This window comes from Phalacrocorax aristotelis, chromosome 3 (genome assembly GCF_949628215.1).
Source record: "Phalacrocorax aristotelis chromosome 3, bGulAri2.1, whole genome shotgun sequence".
NCBI classification, from domain to species: domain Eukaryota; kingdom Metazoa; phylum Chordata; class Aves; order Suliformes; family Phalacrocoracidae; genus Phalacrocorax; species Phalacrocorax aristotelis.
Window position 1 is genome coordinate 100155774 of NC_134278.1, and position 13724 is coordinate 100169497.

At 36.9% G+C, this 13724-nt stretch overlaps 1 protein-coding gene across 5 annotated transcripts in view; it reads left to right on the top strand.

Annotated features, from left to right (window-relative positions):
* CDC42BPA (CDC42 binding protein kinase alpha) overlaps window positions 1–13724 on the top strand; it is a 188951-nt gene that overhangs the window by 155006 nt on the left and 20221 nt on the right. For all 5 annotated transcript variants that reach the window (XM_075088713.1, XM_075088714.1, XM_075088717.1 and 2 more), the window contains exons 23-32: window positions 1813–1932; window positions 2606–2686; window positions 4821–4926; window positions 5662–5798; window positions 6474–6613; window positions 7482–7563; window positions 8730–8946; window positions 9698–9760; window positions 10695–11288; window positions 13211–13308. In XM_075088713.1, coding sequence (XP_074944814.1) covers window positions 1813–1932; window positions 2606–2686; window positions 4821–4926; window positions 5662–5798; window positions 6474–6613; window positions 7482–7563; window positions 8730–8946; window positions 9698–9760; window positions 10695–11288; window positions 13211–13308 — 1638 coding nt within the window. The remainder of the gene's footprint in view (window positions 1–1812; window positions 1933–2605; window positions 2687–4820; window positions 4927–5661; window positions 5799–6473; window positions 6614–7481; window positions 7564–8729; window positions 8947–9697; window positions 9761–10694; window positions 11289–13210; window positions 13309–13724) is intronic.

Genomic DNA, 13724 nt, shown 5'->3' on the forward strand with positions numbered 1-13724 from the left:
TTTGTAGCACATTCCAGAAAAGTTCCATCATTCATATCATTCTTGTACGAATTTTTTTAAGAGACGCCATGCATATTCTTTGGTATATAGATGCTACTTTGAAAGGGAAAGCCTTTGGAGCATCTGGAAACATTTATGAAATGATAGATTAGATCTCTGAGTTTAACTTGCAGAAGAAAAGGAATGTCTGTTCCTTGCTATGAAAAATTCACCTGCAGCTACTCATTGGGATTATTTTTTAATAACACTTTTATGAAGAAAGGTAGAATTGTTCGATGTTAGTCTTTGAGTGGACTCAAAGTTATAACATGTTTAGACTCAAAAAAGCTTGAAAGAATTGAATCAGTGTTATGTCTATGCAGATTTACTGCTTAAAGGCATCAATGTTCCCAATACTGGATGAAGCTTCCAATTATTATTTGCTTCTGATAAATCGGAGCACAAAATGTTTGCTTTACTGCTAATTTTTGCCTCAATGCTTGAAACACAAGATCTATGTGTAGAAAACAGGTGTACCCCAGTGTAAGAATTTCACATTTTCATTACAGAAATACTTGCAGGCATCTTACTATGCCTAAATTGATTAAGCTGATGAGCATTCTCCACCAGATAATTTTTTTTTACTGCTATGATAAAACTGGAAGCCATCAAACTCACTACTTTTAAAGAAAACCAAAAAAACACAAAACACAAAAAAAATAAAACCAGACCCAAAAACAAGAGAAAAAAGAAGAAGCAGCAGCTGCACCTGTTCGCTACCATAACTGCGTTTCTGGAGAACAGGACTGTATATGCATGTATAAGATTGGCTTGGCAATATATTTTACTCCCAAAAAGCAGTAAAGCTTGTGGAATTCTTATTATGATGTCAATGGCAAATGAGAAAAAACCCACTGGAATGTTCAAGTGCTTTCTGTAAGTGTTGCTTTTAGTTTGTGTGCAAGCTAGCCAAATCCTTAGCAGGGGGCACTGATGATAGCATTGCTTCAGGAAAGCCAAGCATGCAATGCAGGCCTCCAGCTTTTAGTTTTATTATTAGTGGAGAAAAGCATCCTCATTTTGCTATAATATTTTAAATGTAAATTTACATAGAAAACTTTGATGTAGAGATGTCTTGTTTCCAAGGAAGAATCCTGCAGTCTCTGATTTTTTCAGTCGCACTGACAAAAAATGACTTGTTATCCAAGATACCTGGTTGTACTTATATGCCTTGTTGTTCAGCGTACCTCTGTCAGGCTTAGTTTCATTGTATAGCAAGGAGTAGGAAAATATTCCCCTGAAGAAACTGTATTCCTGGAAAGGATGTTTTTGTAGTTCAAATGGGGTACAAAACCCCTCTGAATTCTCTGTAAATATAATTAACGCTAACCTCAGGAAATGTTGTTTGCTCTGTCTTTTCTCCTTATTTTCTCCTAAATATGTTTGCAGTGATTTACATGGGCTTATACGGAAATTCACTTCTAACAAATCTATGCTACCAGTAGACAAATGCAGTAGTGTTTAGAAAATATTCACCCTAAAAATGCTGAATTATGTCTCCTTAAGTGTTTATCAGGCCCGTGAACTAGCAGCTCTTACGCATGTGCTCACCTCTCAGTCTTGGTGTGTTTATATTCAATAATCTTCATTGCATTTTTGTACTTTAATTAGGAAGTTGCTTAAAACTGAATTTTTATCCCCTCAGTTCTGTCTTAGGAATTCTACTGCTCCCATATCTTACTTTGGTAAGATTTGAGAATTCTTTTTTAACGATGTTTTGATTTATTTTTTCGGGTTTGTTTTTTTTTTTTTCCTCTTGAATTGTTCTCCTAGATTGATTCAGTTGAGAATTTTACATTGTCTAATACTCCATCACGGGATGAAGACAGCAAGTCTCACCTCCATTCAAGATCAAGGTCTCCATCTACAGCTAGTGAGATTGAACCAATTGAGGTACTTCAGTGTTAACAAATTTTTGGCCTGTTTTAGGGGTAGCCGTTTCACTCATAAAAATTGCTATTGCAAATCCTTTTGTTTAGAATGAAGCTCGCTCCTCTGCAGCAAGACTATTTAGGACCTTGTAATAGCCTTCTGCACTTGTGGTGAACTGTATTTTGGGGAATGTTGCATTTCCTTTCACATATGGGTAGTTGAATAGAGATGGGAACTATGTTGAATCAGTTATTAGATACAGTCTCTCTTCATAATATATCCTCAATCATAAATATTTAAGAAATGTTGACACAAAGTTAATGTTATACGGTAGTTTGTAGGAGCACTCTTTGGAGTCCTGCTGGAAGTCCAATATGAAATATTAGCGAGGCTCTGCAGCTACAATAATGTATCCCCTTTCCATGATAAAAAAATTACCTCTGATTATTTTACATTAGAAGAGGTTCAATCAAATGTTTAAGATAATACAAAGTTATTTTTGACATTTAGGAGATGAATCTTACACATAATTTTGCTGAGAAATAGGATTTGGTTTTCTGAGTCCTTTCCTGTTTTAATCAGTTTGGTTTCACTGCTTGTATGTTTGAAGATGGGGTGGATGGGACATAATAGACTTTTCACTTTATTCAAGCTATCTTTGATGCCTTATTGATCCTTTGGGAACTGTATTCAGGTTACAGATCATCCTCCCCGTTCAATTCACACACCGACCATGAGGACAGCATATATTGGATCGGGACTCTCTGCACCAAAGGTATTCAGTCAAGTGTTCACAGTTTTTCAGTAAGGGGGAAAATATTGCTCCTGAGCAACAGCTTCAGGAGACCTGTTTATGACAGTAATCTTAGCAGAACTGCCTAGAAGGGTTGTTTATGTGCCAGCTGGTTGCTTTCTAGAATTTAAAACCCCTTATTTTTACATTATGTGGGGTGACAAGTTGTACTAGGCATTCCACTGTAGCAGCACACAGGCATTTGATTATAGGAGAAACCATACTTTGGACATTAGAAAGAGATAAATAAACCAGAACATGAAGAAAGGAAAAGAGATGTCCTAGAACAGAGTGTTTACCAGCATGTGTCTGACCAACCGGCCTCTATCCTCTCCATACAGTAAAACTGATTTCACTGTGGGCCAGTCTTGGCTTAGCACATCTGTGTGCTAATTAGATGCTTATTTTTGAGAAAAGGCAACGGGTAAGCCTAAAATGAAACCGTAGATTTGCATTTTTTATAAGCAATGTAGAGTGAGCGCTACAGCCAGCACTGCAGCACTGGGCTGCGAAAGGGAACCCCAGTTTTTGTCTTCTGGCGTTTTACTTGCATAAATACTGATTTCACATCAGTTGTTGAAATTATTTTGCTGTTGGCCAAATAAGTCAGTCAGCATATGCTAATTCATAGTGAATTGAGTATGTTCAAGCAAAGGAGGAATAAGATATAAGCTATTAATGGAAAAATCTTCTCATAAGAGTTTCAGAAGTGCCTTGATGGCTTAGGAATCTTCTGTATATTGAAAAAAAATCAGTTTTTCTGCAACTAATCAATGAAGTATGTCTTTCTAATATATCTGTTCCTCTGCTTTGATAAATTGCAAAATAGCAAAAGACTTCATTTGTGTGAAGGAAAGCTAGGAAGTTTGAGCAGACAGTGTTCTGTTGGCGACACCTTAGTACATCAATTAAAAAAATAATGTAAGTGCACTTAGATCATGTGAAACAGATTTTAGTGTGCACATCGTTTCATTTTTGCAAACATGTTGCTCAGTAAGTAATGATTGGCTTTCTAATTTATATGTTCCCTAAAGAACCTTCTTACTTTGATTGCATCAGTTTTTAAAGCTAAATATTGTTTCCCTGCAAGTTTCAAAACAAGACATCCATCTGTAGACAGAAAGCTTCCATTTTAACAGTAAAATGTTCATTAAATATAGATGAAGTTTGAGACCTTAGCTGTGGTATCTTATGCATTGAAAAACAGGAAAGTGAGTAAAATTTTAATATGCCTACTCATTAAAATAGTCTGCAAAATTCTCTTATTTTGGATCACGTACATTATTCAGGTTATTTAGACAGCCTTTGTGTTCACCCTTTGCTGTATCCTTTCTCAACCTACCAGTTGTGACTTCGCTGGGAGCTGTTTTAGAAAAGCAAAGCAGCTTCCTGGATTTCATATAAGGCAGTTTAGAATCATACTGCTACATGACATAGTCATTTAGCCTTGGTATCATAGCATCAGCACTGCCATCCTTGAGGGGAGAGGGACAATTAAAACACTTACTCATGTAGTCTGTGTTCCCAAGAACTAACAAGAAGAGAAGCTCTTTCAAAATCAACGACTTCTATGCTCTTGCTTTTAAATTGGGTGTTCTGAAATTGCCTGTGCCTGGCACGATAAAAGTGAACCCTATCATGCTTTCCGGCATAAAAATTAGAATTTTGAAAAAGGCTGATTGTGTGGTTTTTTTTTTTAACTAAGGCAATACTCCTTACAGAGGAGCATTGAATTTGCAGCTTAGAAAATACCGTGGTGGGTTGACCTTGACTGGCCGCCAGGTGCCTACCAAGCACATACATAGACACATTGAACTTCTAGGGTGTAATGGAATCATTTTGGCAACTTTCCTCTCTGCAATAGAAGCAAGCTCGTGTTCTGAGACAAGGTTCAGTTTCCATGGTTTCATTTACAGAGGATGGTTTAAACTATCAATAACAATCACTGATAAGGAATTTTTTTTCAGCCCATGTGTTTGGAGCTCAGATCTCATTTCAGCAAACACAAATAAGCTACCTCTTTAAATGCATGTATGCACTCTTACATCTGCGAAAAAAAAACCCTGTTCTTCAGAAGTGTTACAGGTATTAACATCCTTGTCTGCTTGTTTCACAGCCTAAAGCTCACCAGTTTGTAGTGAAATCATTTAATACACCAACAAAATGCAATCAATGCACATCTCTGATGGTTGGTTTAATACGACAGGGCTGTACTTGTGAAGGTAAGCACTTGTGAAAGAAGGAACTGTGAGCTGAAGTTTTTATAGGTGCAAATTGCAGAGTAAATGTTGTGGTGTGATAATGCAGGAATTCCGTGTTTATGTTTTGAATAACAATATCTTCTCATGCTTCAGTCTTTTAACAGTAGAAGCCAAACACTTTGAACATCTTACGTAACAGATTGCCTAGTGGTCTGGGGACATACTTGTTCCAGTTGGTGGTAGAAGAGCTTAGTGCAGTTTGATTAAAATAGCAATAAAGGGCCACAGTCTGTGGTCAGGTATGCTGACAGCAGCTTTGCTTTCTGGGCAAAATACAAGACAGCTTTGCCATTCGGTACCAATTTTCTTTCTTTCCAGGACTAATTTATTCTAAGTTTGTATGTACACAGAGTGACACTCATCATTTAGAGGAGCCTCCAGCTTTTTGTTTACTAGTGGAGTTGGGCCTGGAGGAAATAATAGGTATTATCTAAGTATGAGCTTCTAATTGGATGAAACTAGGATGTGTATCCATACACCTCTGAAAATCAGAAAATCAACTTAGAGCAGATAAAAGCATGAACTGCTGCTGTGCCCAGGCTTCCATTTCTGTCTCTGTGTAGCAAAGTTCAGTGAAACTATTCAGTTGTTGCTCAAAAAAAGAGAGGATTCCTTTATAAATGTCATCGTCATTATCATAGCTTTTGCACTGCACAGTAAGCATCAAATCTTTTTGTTTCTTCTCCTCCTCACAAGTATGCGGATTCTCTTGCCATGTGACCTGTGCAGACAAGGCTCCTGCAGTATGTCCAATCCCTCCCGACCAGACTAAGGGACCTTTGGGAATAGATCCGCAGAAAGGCATAGGAACAGCGTATGAAGGACATGTCCGAGTAAGTATCGGGTAGCTGCATTTGGGGCACTTATATGAAATTTGTTGTTTTCCAGATCTGGAATTAAACTCTAACTGGGGCATCGGGGGGGATGGATTCAATTATACCTTAAGGTAACAGTCTGGAAACTAACACCTAAATTTTCACAAAGCAACTCTTGGAATTTTCAACAGTAATCCTCTCTCCATCTCTTTTGGCTATTGTGCTTTGAGTTGATCTTGAATAGTTCATCTCTAGAGATCAGATCATCTCCAGGGCCTGTGAGTTTTTTTTTTTAAGTCTTTCTGTTGATGCTAGTACTGGCTAGAGTAATTGGTGTGGATACTTCTACCTAAATACTATAAAAATTACTCAGTACAGTTTTGGCCTTATGTCTGTTGACCAACTAGAAATGGATTTCTTTCTCTGTATTTGTTATTATAGCTTTGAATGAGTTTGTGAAATAAGAAGAAAGAATCTGTGGTGCTATGAATTTTTTTAAATAATATATTGTGGTGCCTGTGTGGCTGTGTTTGATGCTCTTACTGCACCTGTGCTGTTGTTTATATTGCTAAACATTATCACTGAATAAAAGCTTGTCAGCCTAGGCCAGAGAATTGATTTTCGTACCATCTGTTTGATTTTTTGATTGCATGCAAATGTACATAGAGTTGATCAAAATTTATTTTCCTAAAGGTACCAAAACCAGCTGGAGTAAAGAAAGGTTGGCAGAGAGCGCTGGCAGTGATCTGTGATTTTAAACTCTTCCTATATGATGTAGCAGAAGGAAAAGCATCCCAGCCCAGCGTGATAGTGAGTCAGGTCATAGACATGAGGTAAGCTGTTCGGTGCTGAGTGGGAGCTTTTCAGAGGTACTGAGACCTTTTTTGGTTGGTTTGTTTGTTTTTTGTGAAATCAGTAAGCAAGCTCCAGAGCTTTTATGAAACTCAGTAATCCGTGTTGAGAACCTCTGATTTTCTGGAAAAAAGCAGTAGTTGCAGTTAGCCTGAACTACACTTGTGTGTTCATATGTGGCAATCTAAACTTCCATTACTACATCATGTGCCAAAATGCATCTGTTCAGCTGTATAGAAGATCTGGAATGAATAAAGAAGGAAAATACATTCTTTTAGGGTTGAATAGAGTTTTGAAAGACAGATAAAACTTTGTTCTGGAGTAAAACTAATAGAATTTTTTATTCAGAAGGGCTAAATAATTTGTTCCCACTGTCTTCAGTATTACTGAAATACTACCAACCTCACTGAAGGTTGAAAACATTTAACATACCAACTAGGTAAAGTCAATCTCTGAACTAGGTTAGTTTATCTAGGAAGTCTCAAACAGCTTTAGCTTGTAGCTTATAACTTCTAGTGAGTTTGGATTTTTATGAGAGTTGGAGAGGCATTCTTGGCCCAGGCTTATTTAAGTTTGCCTCTTTTTTTAAAAAAAGGTTTTAATTTAAACAAACAAAACCAGAATAGTTTTATCTCCATCAGCATTTGCCAGGAATTAATTATGCAACATTGCATTTGTGAGTTTCATCTGCAGATAAAGGGGAGAGGATAATATAAAAAATGAGATCTCAGTACTGTCTTGGGCCATTCACAAAACAAGGCTATTGGTACTATGGAAACATAAGTAAAAAACAAACTTACAGATTTTACTCTTAAACTCTTCTCCAATTATGTTTGTGGTCTCCCTAAGGGATGAAGAATTCTCAGTGAGTTCCGTCTTGGCCTCAGATGTCATCCATGCAAATCGAAAAGATATCCCCTGTATCTTTAGGGTAAGTATTATGTCTTGAACCTAGTAACCCAGAAGTACAGGGTTTCACAGCATGATGTGTGGTGTGCATTCACTGACAGCTTGCTAGTATTTTATTTCCTTTGCAAGTTCTGGCCATGTGGTATCCATGGCAGCAGCAGCAGCATGAGGATCTCTACATACATCATTTTCACTGGTAAAAATAGCACTGGTACGTTTAGACAAGCTCTTGTCTCCCTGTTTACGTGGGTTTTATTTTTCTAACCTTCACAATAAGATGTACTTTTCTCAACCTTCTGTTAGTCATTTGGAATTCTGTTGTTCATTACCTTCCACATTTTCGTTTCCTAAAGTTGCCTTCTCCTTCTCAGTTTAATTTGTTGTGTTATTCCTGAAGCCTTTATATTATGCATTTTCTTTGTGTATATGCATTGGGTCTCTGAAAACTCCCATTCATCAGGTAGTCATTATAGAAATCTAGTGTAAAATGCTCATCAAAATTTATGTCTATTATCTGGTATTATGATTTTGCCATTACTGGCTTTTTCTAATACTCTTATTTTTACTAGATATTCTATTGAAGCTTTGACCTCAATGAAATATCTTTGTCATCTTACTAATTCCCCTACCATTTCTTTACTATACCATTTTGTTTCACTCCTTGTTTTTCCAGCTTTCAGACTGTTCATCACTGTGCATGCTGAGAAGAGATAAACCTACAAAAGGGGCTTTAATTTTTATCTATAATAGCTGTACCAAATACATGAAAAGGATCATAGATCATTCTACCATAAAGACCTTTCTTATTTCAGTAAATTATTAACGAAAAATATTGGTCTTAAAAAATACAGAATACTTTGTAAGAAATGCTTTTCATTATAAAATTGCTATGAGAAACAGATGACTACATTATTTAGGGCAGGCACTTGCAAATTACAGAATAAATACAAATGCATTTAGAATAAAGCCAAAGTTTTCTCAGTTCTTTGAGTTAGTCGCATCTAGAGGTTTTTCTGCTCTGGGTTCTTGATTGCAATAGAGTGTTTTATGCTATCTAAGGCAACATTTTTTGCATTCTTAGTTCAGACATCTAATTAAAAGGGCACTTACAGGCATCCCTTGTAAAAATGATCACAATTAATTTTTTTATTGCTTATGACTTAAAATATCTGTTTTAAAATTTTCCAGGTCACAGCCTCTCAGCTCTCTGCATCCAGTAATAAGTGTTCAATCCTGATTCTAGCAGATGGTGAGAATGAAAAAAGCAAGTGGGTAGGAGTGCTGAATGAACTGCATAGGCTCTTGAAGAAGAACAAACTCAAAGACCGCTCGGTCTATGTTCCCAAAGAAGCTTATGACAGCACCTTACCACTCATCAAAACAACACAGTCAGCAGCAATCATAGGTATGAAATGAATAAGAAGAAAGCTGTAAGAAAAATGGGCATGCTAAAAGCATGCCTTTTTTCTTTTTTTGTAAAAACACATTAAATGGCGTTATCTACTGAATACAGATTAATGTGTAGGGGTTTTATCCCATATGAAAATGTGTATGGGTTTGAGAGGTGTGCGATTCACTAGCCAGTACTTTTGTCAGATCTTTAAGAATATTCCCTCTATTCCCACATATTCATATTTCTGAATAGTTTTGAGTGAGAATTAGACATTACTCTTCGGTTATTCTGTAAACATAATTTCTTAACTGGGCAAGATTAGCCCTATAGAATAGACATAAATCATGGACTTTACAAAATCTGCTTGTGGGACCAGAAAGAAAATGTAAAAGCAGAGAATTAATTTAGTCTTCTTAAATCCTACTGCATAACATATGTTGAACTCTGATTAATGAAATTATTCTTTAAATATGATATAGTTATTTCAAAATCAGTAGTACACCGAAGTTCTCTGAATGGTTTGTTAAAAATTGTTTCTTGCTGTTATTTTACCTGTTAGTAGAAATAAAAGACTTATTTTTTCAGAAACTTGAAAGATTGGGAGGTTACCAAGGGGTTTTTTTGTTGCATTAATGTGTCAGGTTTGACTTTATATTTGTTTATTTCAAGATATTAAAAAACCGTTAATCAGAATTATCTCTATTGTTGAAGAAGTACTTCCAAAGAAAAATAACCTTTTGTTTTTGTTTTCTTAATATCATAGACCATGAAAGAATAGCTCTGGGGAATGAAGAAGGGTTATTTGTTGTGCATGTCACCAAAGACGGTAAGAATTTAGGAACTGGTAATAATTTCCCTAATATTAAATAATCAGAAAGTGACTTTGTAACCTTTTTTCTCTTTCAATATCCTCTGGTTTCACTTTTCTCGATTTACTACATTATCAGCTGGACAACCCCATATGAGAGCTGATAATCAAGGTGTTCTGTGCGCTTTGTGTTTTGGGTATTGTTTCCAGTAACAAAGATCCAGCATCTGGAATGCAGCTGAAGGTTTTCTTCCCTTGTTTGAAGCAGACTCAATACTGAATTCAGACCAGGTTGCTCAGGACTTTGTCCAGTCAGGTCTGGAAAATCCCCAAGGATGGAGGTTCCATAATCTCTCTGGGCTGCCTGTTGCAAATTATTCTCATAATGAAACATTTACTTTGTATACCCAGTAGGAACCTCCCTCATTTTAATTTGTAACTATTGTCTTCTCTTCTGCTGTGCACCTCAGTAAGGAGCCTGGCTTGATCCTTTCTGTAATGTTCTCCTTGGTATTAGAAATGAAAATTTACCTTCAATATTGTAAAGACATGCAATGACAGATGCCCAAGCTAATTCAACAAGCAACATGTTTAATTGTGTGTTTCATTTCTTTGGGGGTTTTCCTTTATTCAGTAGTTTTGTGGCTATAAACTGGTTTTGAAGTGAATACTGAAATACTACAGTGGTTGTTATTGCATTGGATATGCTCCTCCCTTTTTCTGATGAGGAAAAGCCAAAGGTCTATCCAGCATTGCCACATCTGGTATTATTAAAATACATGTTTTGATTCTGTACTTTTTAATGTTGCAGGGAAGCAATAAAGAGGATTTCTTGGGTTTCCTTCATAGTTTATCTTTACAAATACGTTATAATTGATTCACACTTCAACATTATTTACTTGGATTTGGGGGTTTTTGTTTTGTGTTTTGTTTTGTTTTGTTTTTTTTTTAGAGATTATCCGTGTTGGTGACAATAAGAAGGTTCATCAGATTGAGCTTATCCCAAACGAACAGCTCATTGCAGTAATCTCAGGACGAAACCGTCACGTGCGGCTTTTCCCTATGGCTGCTCTGGATGGAAGGGAGACTGAGTTTTATAAGCTGGCAGAGACAAAAGGCTGTCAGTCAATAGTTTCTGGACATGTGCGCCACGGAGCTCTTACATGCCTGTGTGTAGCTATGAAAAGGCAGGTCCTCTGTTATGAACTAAATCAGAGTAAGACACGTCACAAAAAGATCAAGGAGATCCAAGTCCAGGGGAATGTCCAGTGGATGTCAGTCTTCAGTGACCGTCTTTGTGTGGGCTACCAGTCAGGTTTCTTAAAATATCCACTTCATGGAGAAGGCAGCCCATACAGTCTGCTCCATCCAGATGACCACACACTATCATTTATCTCACAGCAGCCAACTGATGCCATCTGTGCGGTCGAAATCTCAAATAAAGAATACCTGCTGTGTTTTAGCAGCGTAGGGGTTTACGTTGACTGCCAGGGCCGAAGATCTAGACAACAAGAATTGATGTGGCCCGCAACTCCATCTTCTTGCTGTAAGTTGCCATTTGTGTCAGTTTACTTGCTATTATACGTTGAAGGGATCGCTGCTTATATTAATATCCACAGGAAGTGAAGTTCAAGGATAACGACCTGACAGGTAAATGAACGCTTTCAGCTTCTGTCAGCATTTTTAACCTTGTCAGAGGGTTTAATCCTGACTTCAGTTGTGGTAATTTTGACAGCTCTGTCACTTACCTATACTGCTGTAGCACAAAGAGGGATCAAGGGTCAGGTTTTCTAATGCTGATGTCCAATTTCTAAACACATGGCCTGATCTCTAAAACAGTGAAAGCCTCAGGCCCTACAGAGGCTAATGGGATCTTTATGCATTCTGGACCACCAATACCAGACTTCTGTTATTTAAAATCTTTAAAATTGTTCATACTTTGGCTTAGCATTCAGATTCAAGCTTTCTTGATGGTCAGAGTCATAAGGATCTGGTAATTTGACTTATTTTTCTCTAATGGTGTTTATTCCTACTTAAAGGGTTTTTTCCTTTTCTTACTCCCTCATTCTCTCTTCTTCAGCAGTTTTTGTTGGCACTCTATCATTCATCCCCTCTCTTTGCTTTTCTTAAAAAATCAGTTTTTAAGTTTGTCCCCCACTGTCTCCCTCTTCCATTCCAAAATACAATGTATGGCAGACAGCACAGAAAATATGTTTCATAAACTTAAGGGAAAAATGCTGTAATTCTTCAAGGTTTCATTTTCCAGCAAGAACCATGTTAAACATTTATTGTATGTTTTATCGAAGCTGAGACTTCATCTTTGTGACAGAGGGGGAAAAAAAAAAACCTGCAATGCCCATCTTCTTTTTAATGTCTTTTTGAATGCAGCTAAGTATTAGCCAAATTTGTCCTCAGAGTATCTGTGAATAAGCCCATACTTATGCTGATCTTTAAAATAGTCTGCCTTCCTACCTCACTGTGACAGCAGTACAGGCACACTGCAGAGGAGAGGAATGTTTTACCTTGTTTGAGTGAAACCCCTTCTGAATGTAGAAGGAGCAACTTTTACAGGCTGTATGTCACCTTGGTTTTCAAGCAAGAGTGTGATTATTACAATGGACTCAGAGAATGAATGAATCAAAATAATAGATTTTGTGATAGATTGAAAAACAGGTATTTTTCGCATGTAGTTCATCTATACTGGTCATTGATATTGGTGAAAAGTTTTTGATTGCCTTAAACAAAGTGACTTGATGCTATTCCAGTGCACGTGGAATGGTGGTATATTTTATAGCAAAAACTGTTACATTTAAACAAAAATTGGATGCTCTCGTTAGTCTTGGCAGACTATGGCAGTCTTGTTGCCGACGTGGAAATATTGAATTCTCCTTTAGCAGTGGTCCCAGTGGAACAAATTTCATCCTGGGGAAATGTGCCAGATGAGTAGCACAAGAATTCTCTACAATCCTGAAAATAAGAGCATCAAAGCTAAAAGGAAACATGAACATTTTTATGACTCTGACATGGTGCTTAGTTCCAGCTGAAGTTCTTTTAGTATGTAGTCCAAAGACTAAGAGCTCAGTTCTTTCAAATGACAGTTATTAAACGACTACAATATATTTTCCTACCACATCATTTACAAAATACGAGCTCTTAAAAATAGGGCTTTTAGAAGAACCACATCAGTGTTTGGCAGAGTAAACTGTAATCCCTTGTAGTTCAAAAAGTGGTTTGGTTCTGCAAAGTTAAAAGTCACGGAGGTTTTAGGTTTTTTGGTGATGGTTTGCCTTCAGAATAAACTTCTTGGTCATTTTAGTGTTAAAACACATTTTGCAGAGATTTACTTAGATTGTGGGGTGGGTTTTTTGTAATAAATATTATTAAACCATAAGAAATTGTCTGTTTTGAGCCCTGTCTATGACATGTCTTAGCCCTGACATGACACTATACCTAATCCTTACCTCTCAGGTTACAATGCACCATACCTCTCTGTGTACAGTGAAAATGCAATTGATGTCTTCGACGTGAACTCCATGGAGTGGATTCAGACTATTCCTTTCAAAAAGGTAACTTCTGCTGTTTTGATATCAGTTAAAGAATATGTCTAGACTCAATATTGCTTTGCTACAGTCATATTGGGTTTTTTAAGCACATTAGAAGCCATCATTAAAACTGCTTGTTTAAAAATAGTTGACCTAAAAGAAGAGCTACTGCAAAGGAGCCAGTGCTTTTTGTTTGAAGTATAAGATATGAAATGTGTTTTGCATGTGGTTTCAGATGAATGGTCAGTCTGGAGCGTATGAGGATGTTAGACTTAGTGATATTATTGTAGAGAGCAGTTTCTTCATATGAATTGCACGTGGCTTCATTGGGACTGATTGCATTTGTTATTGCCAGAAGATGGTGGATGTTAAACAGGCGGATAATTAAACAGGCCTTCAAAAATCTGTCTTCTGCTGCTTGAGAACACTGTAGACAGATA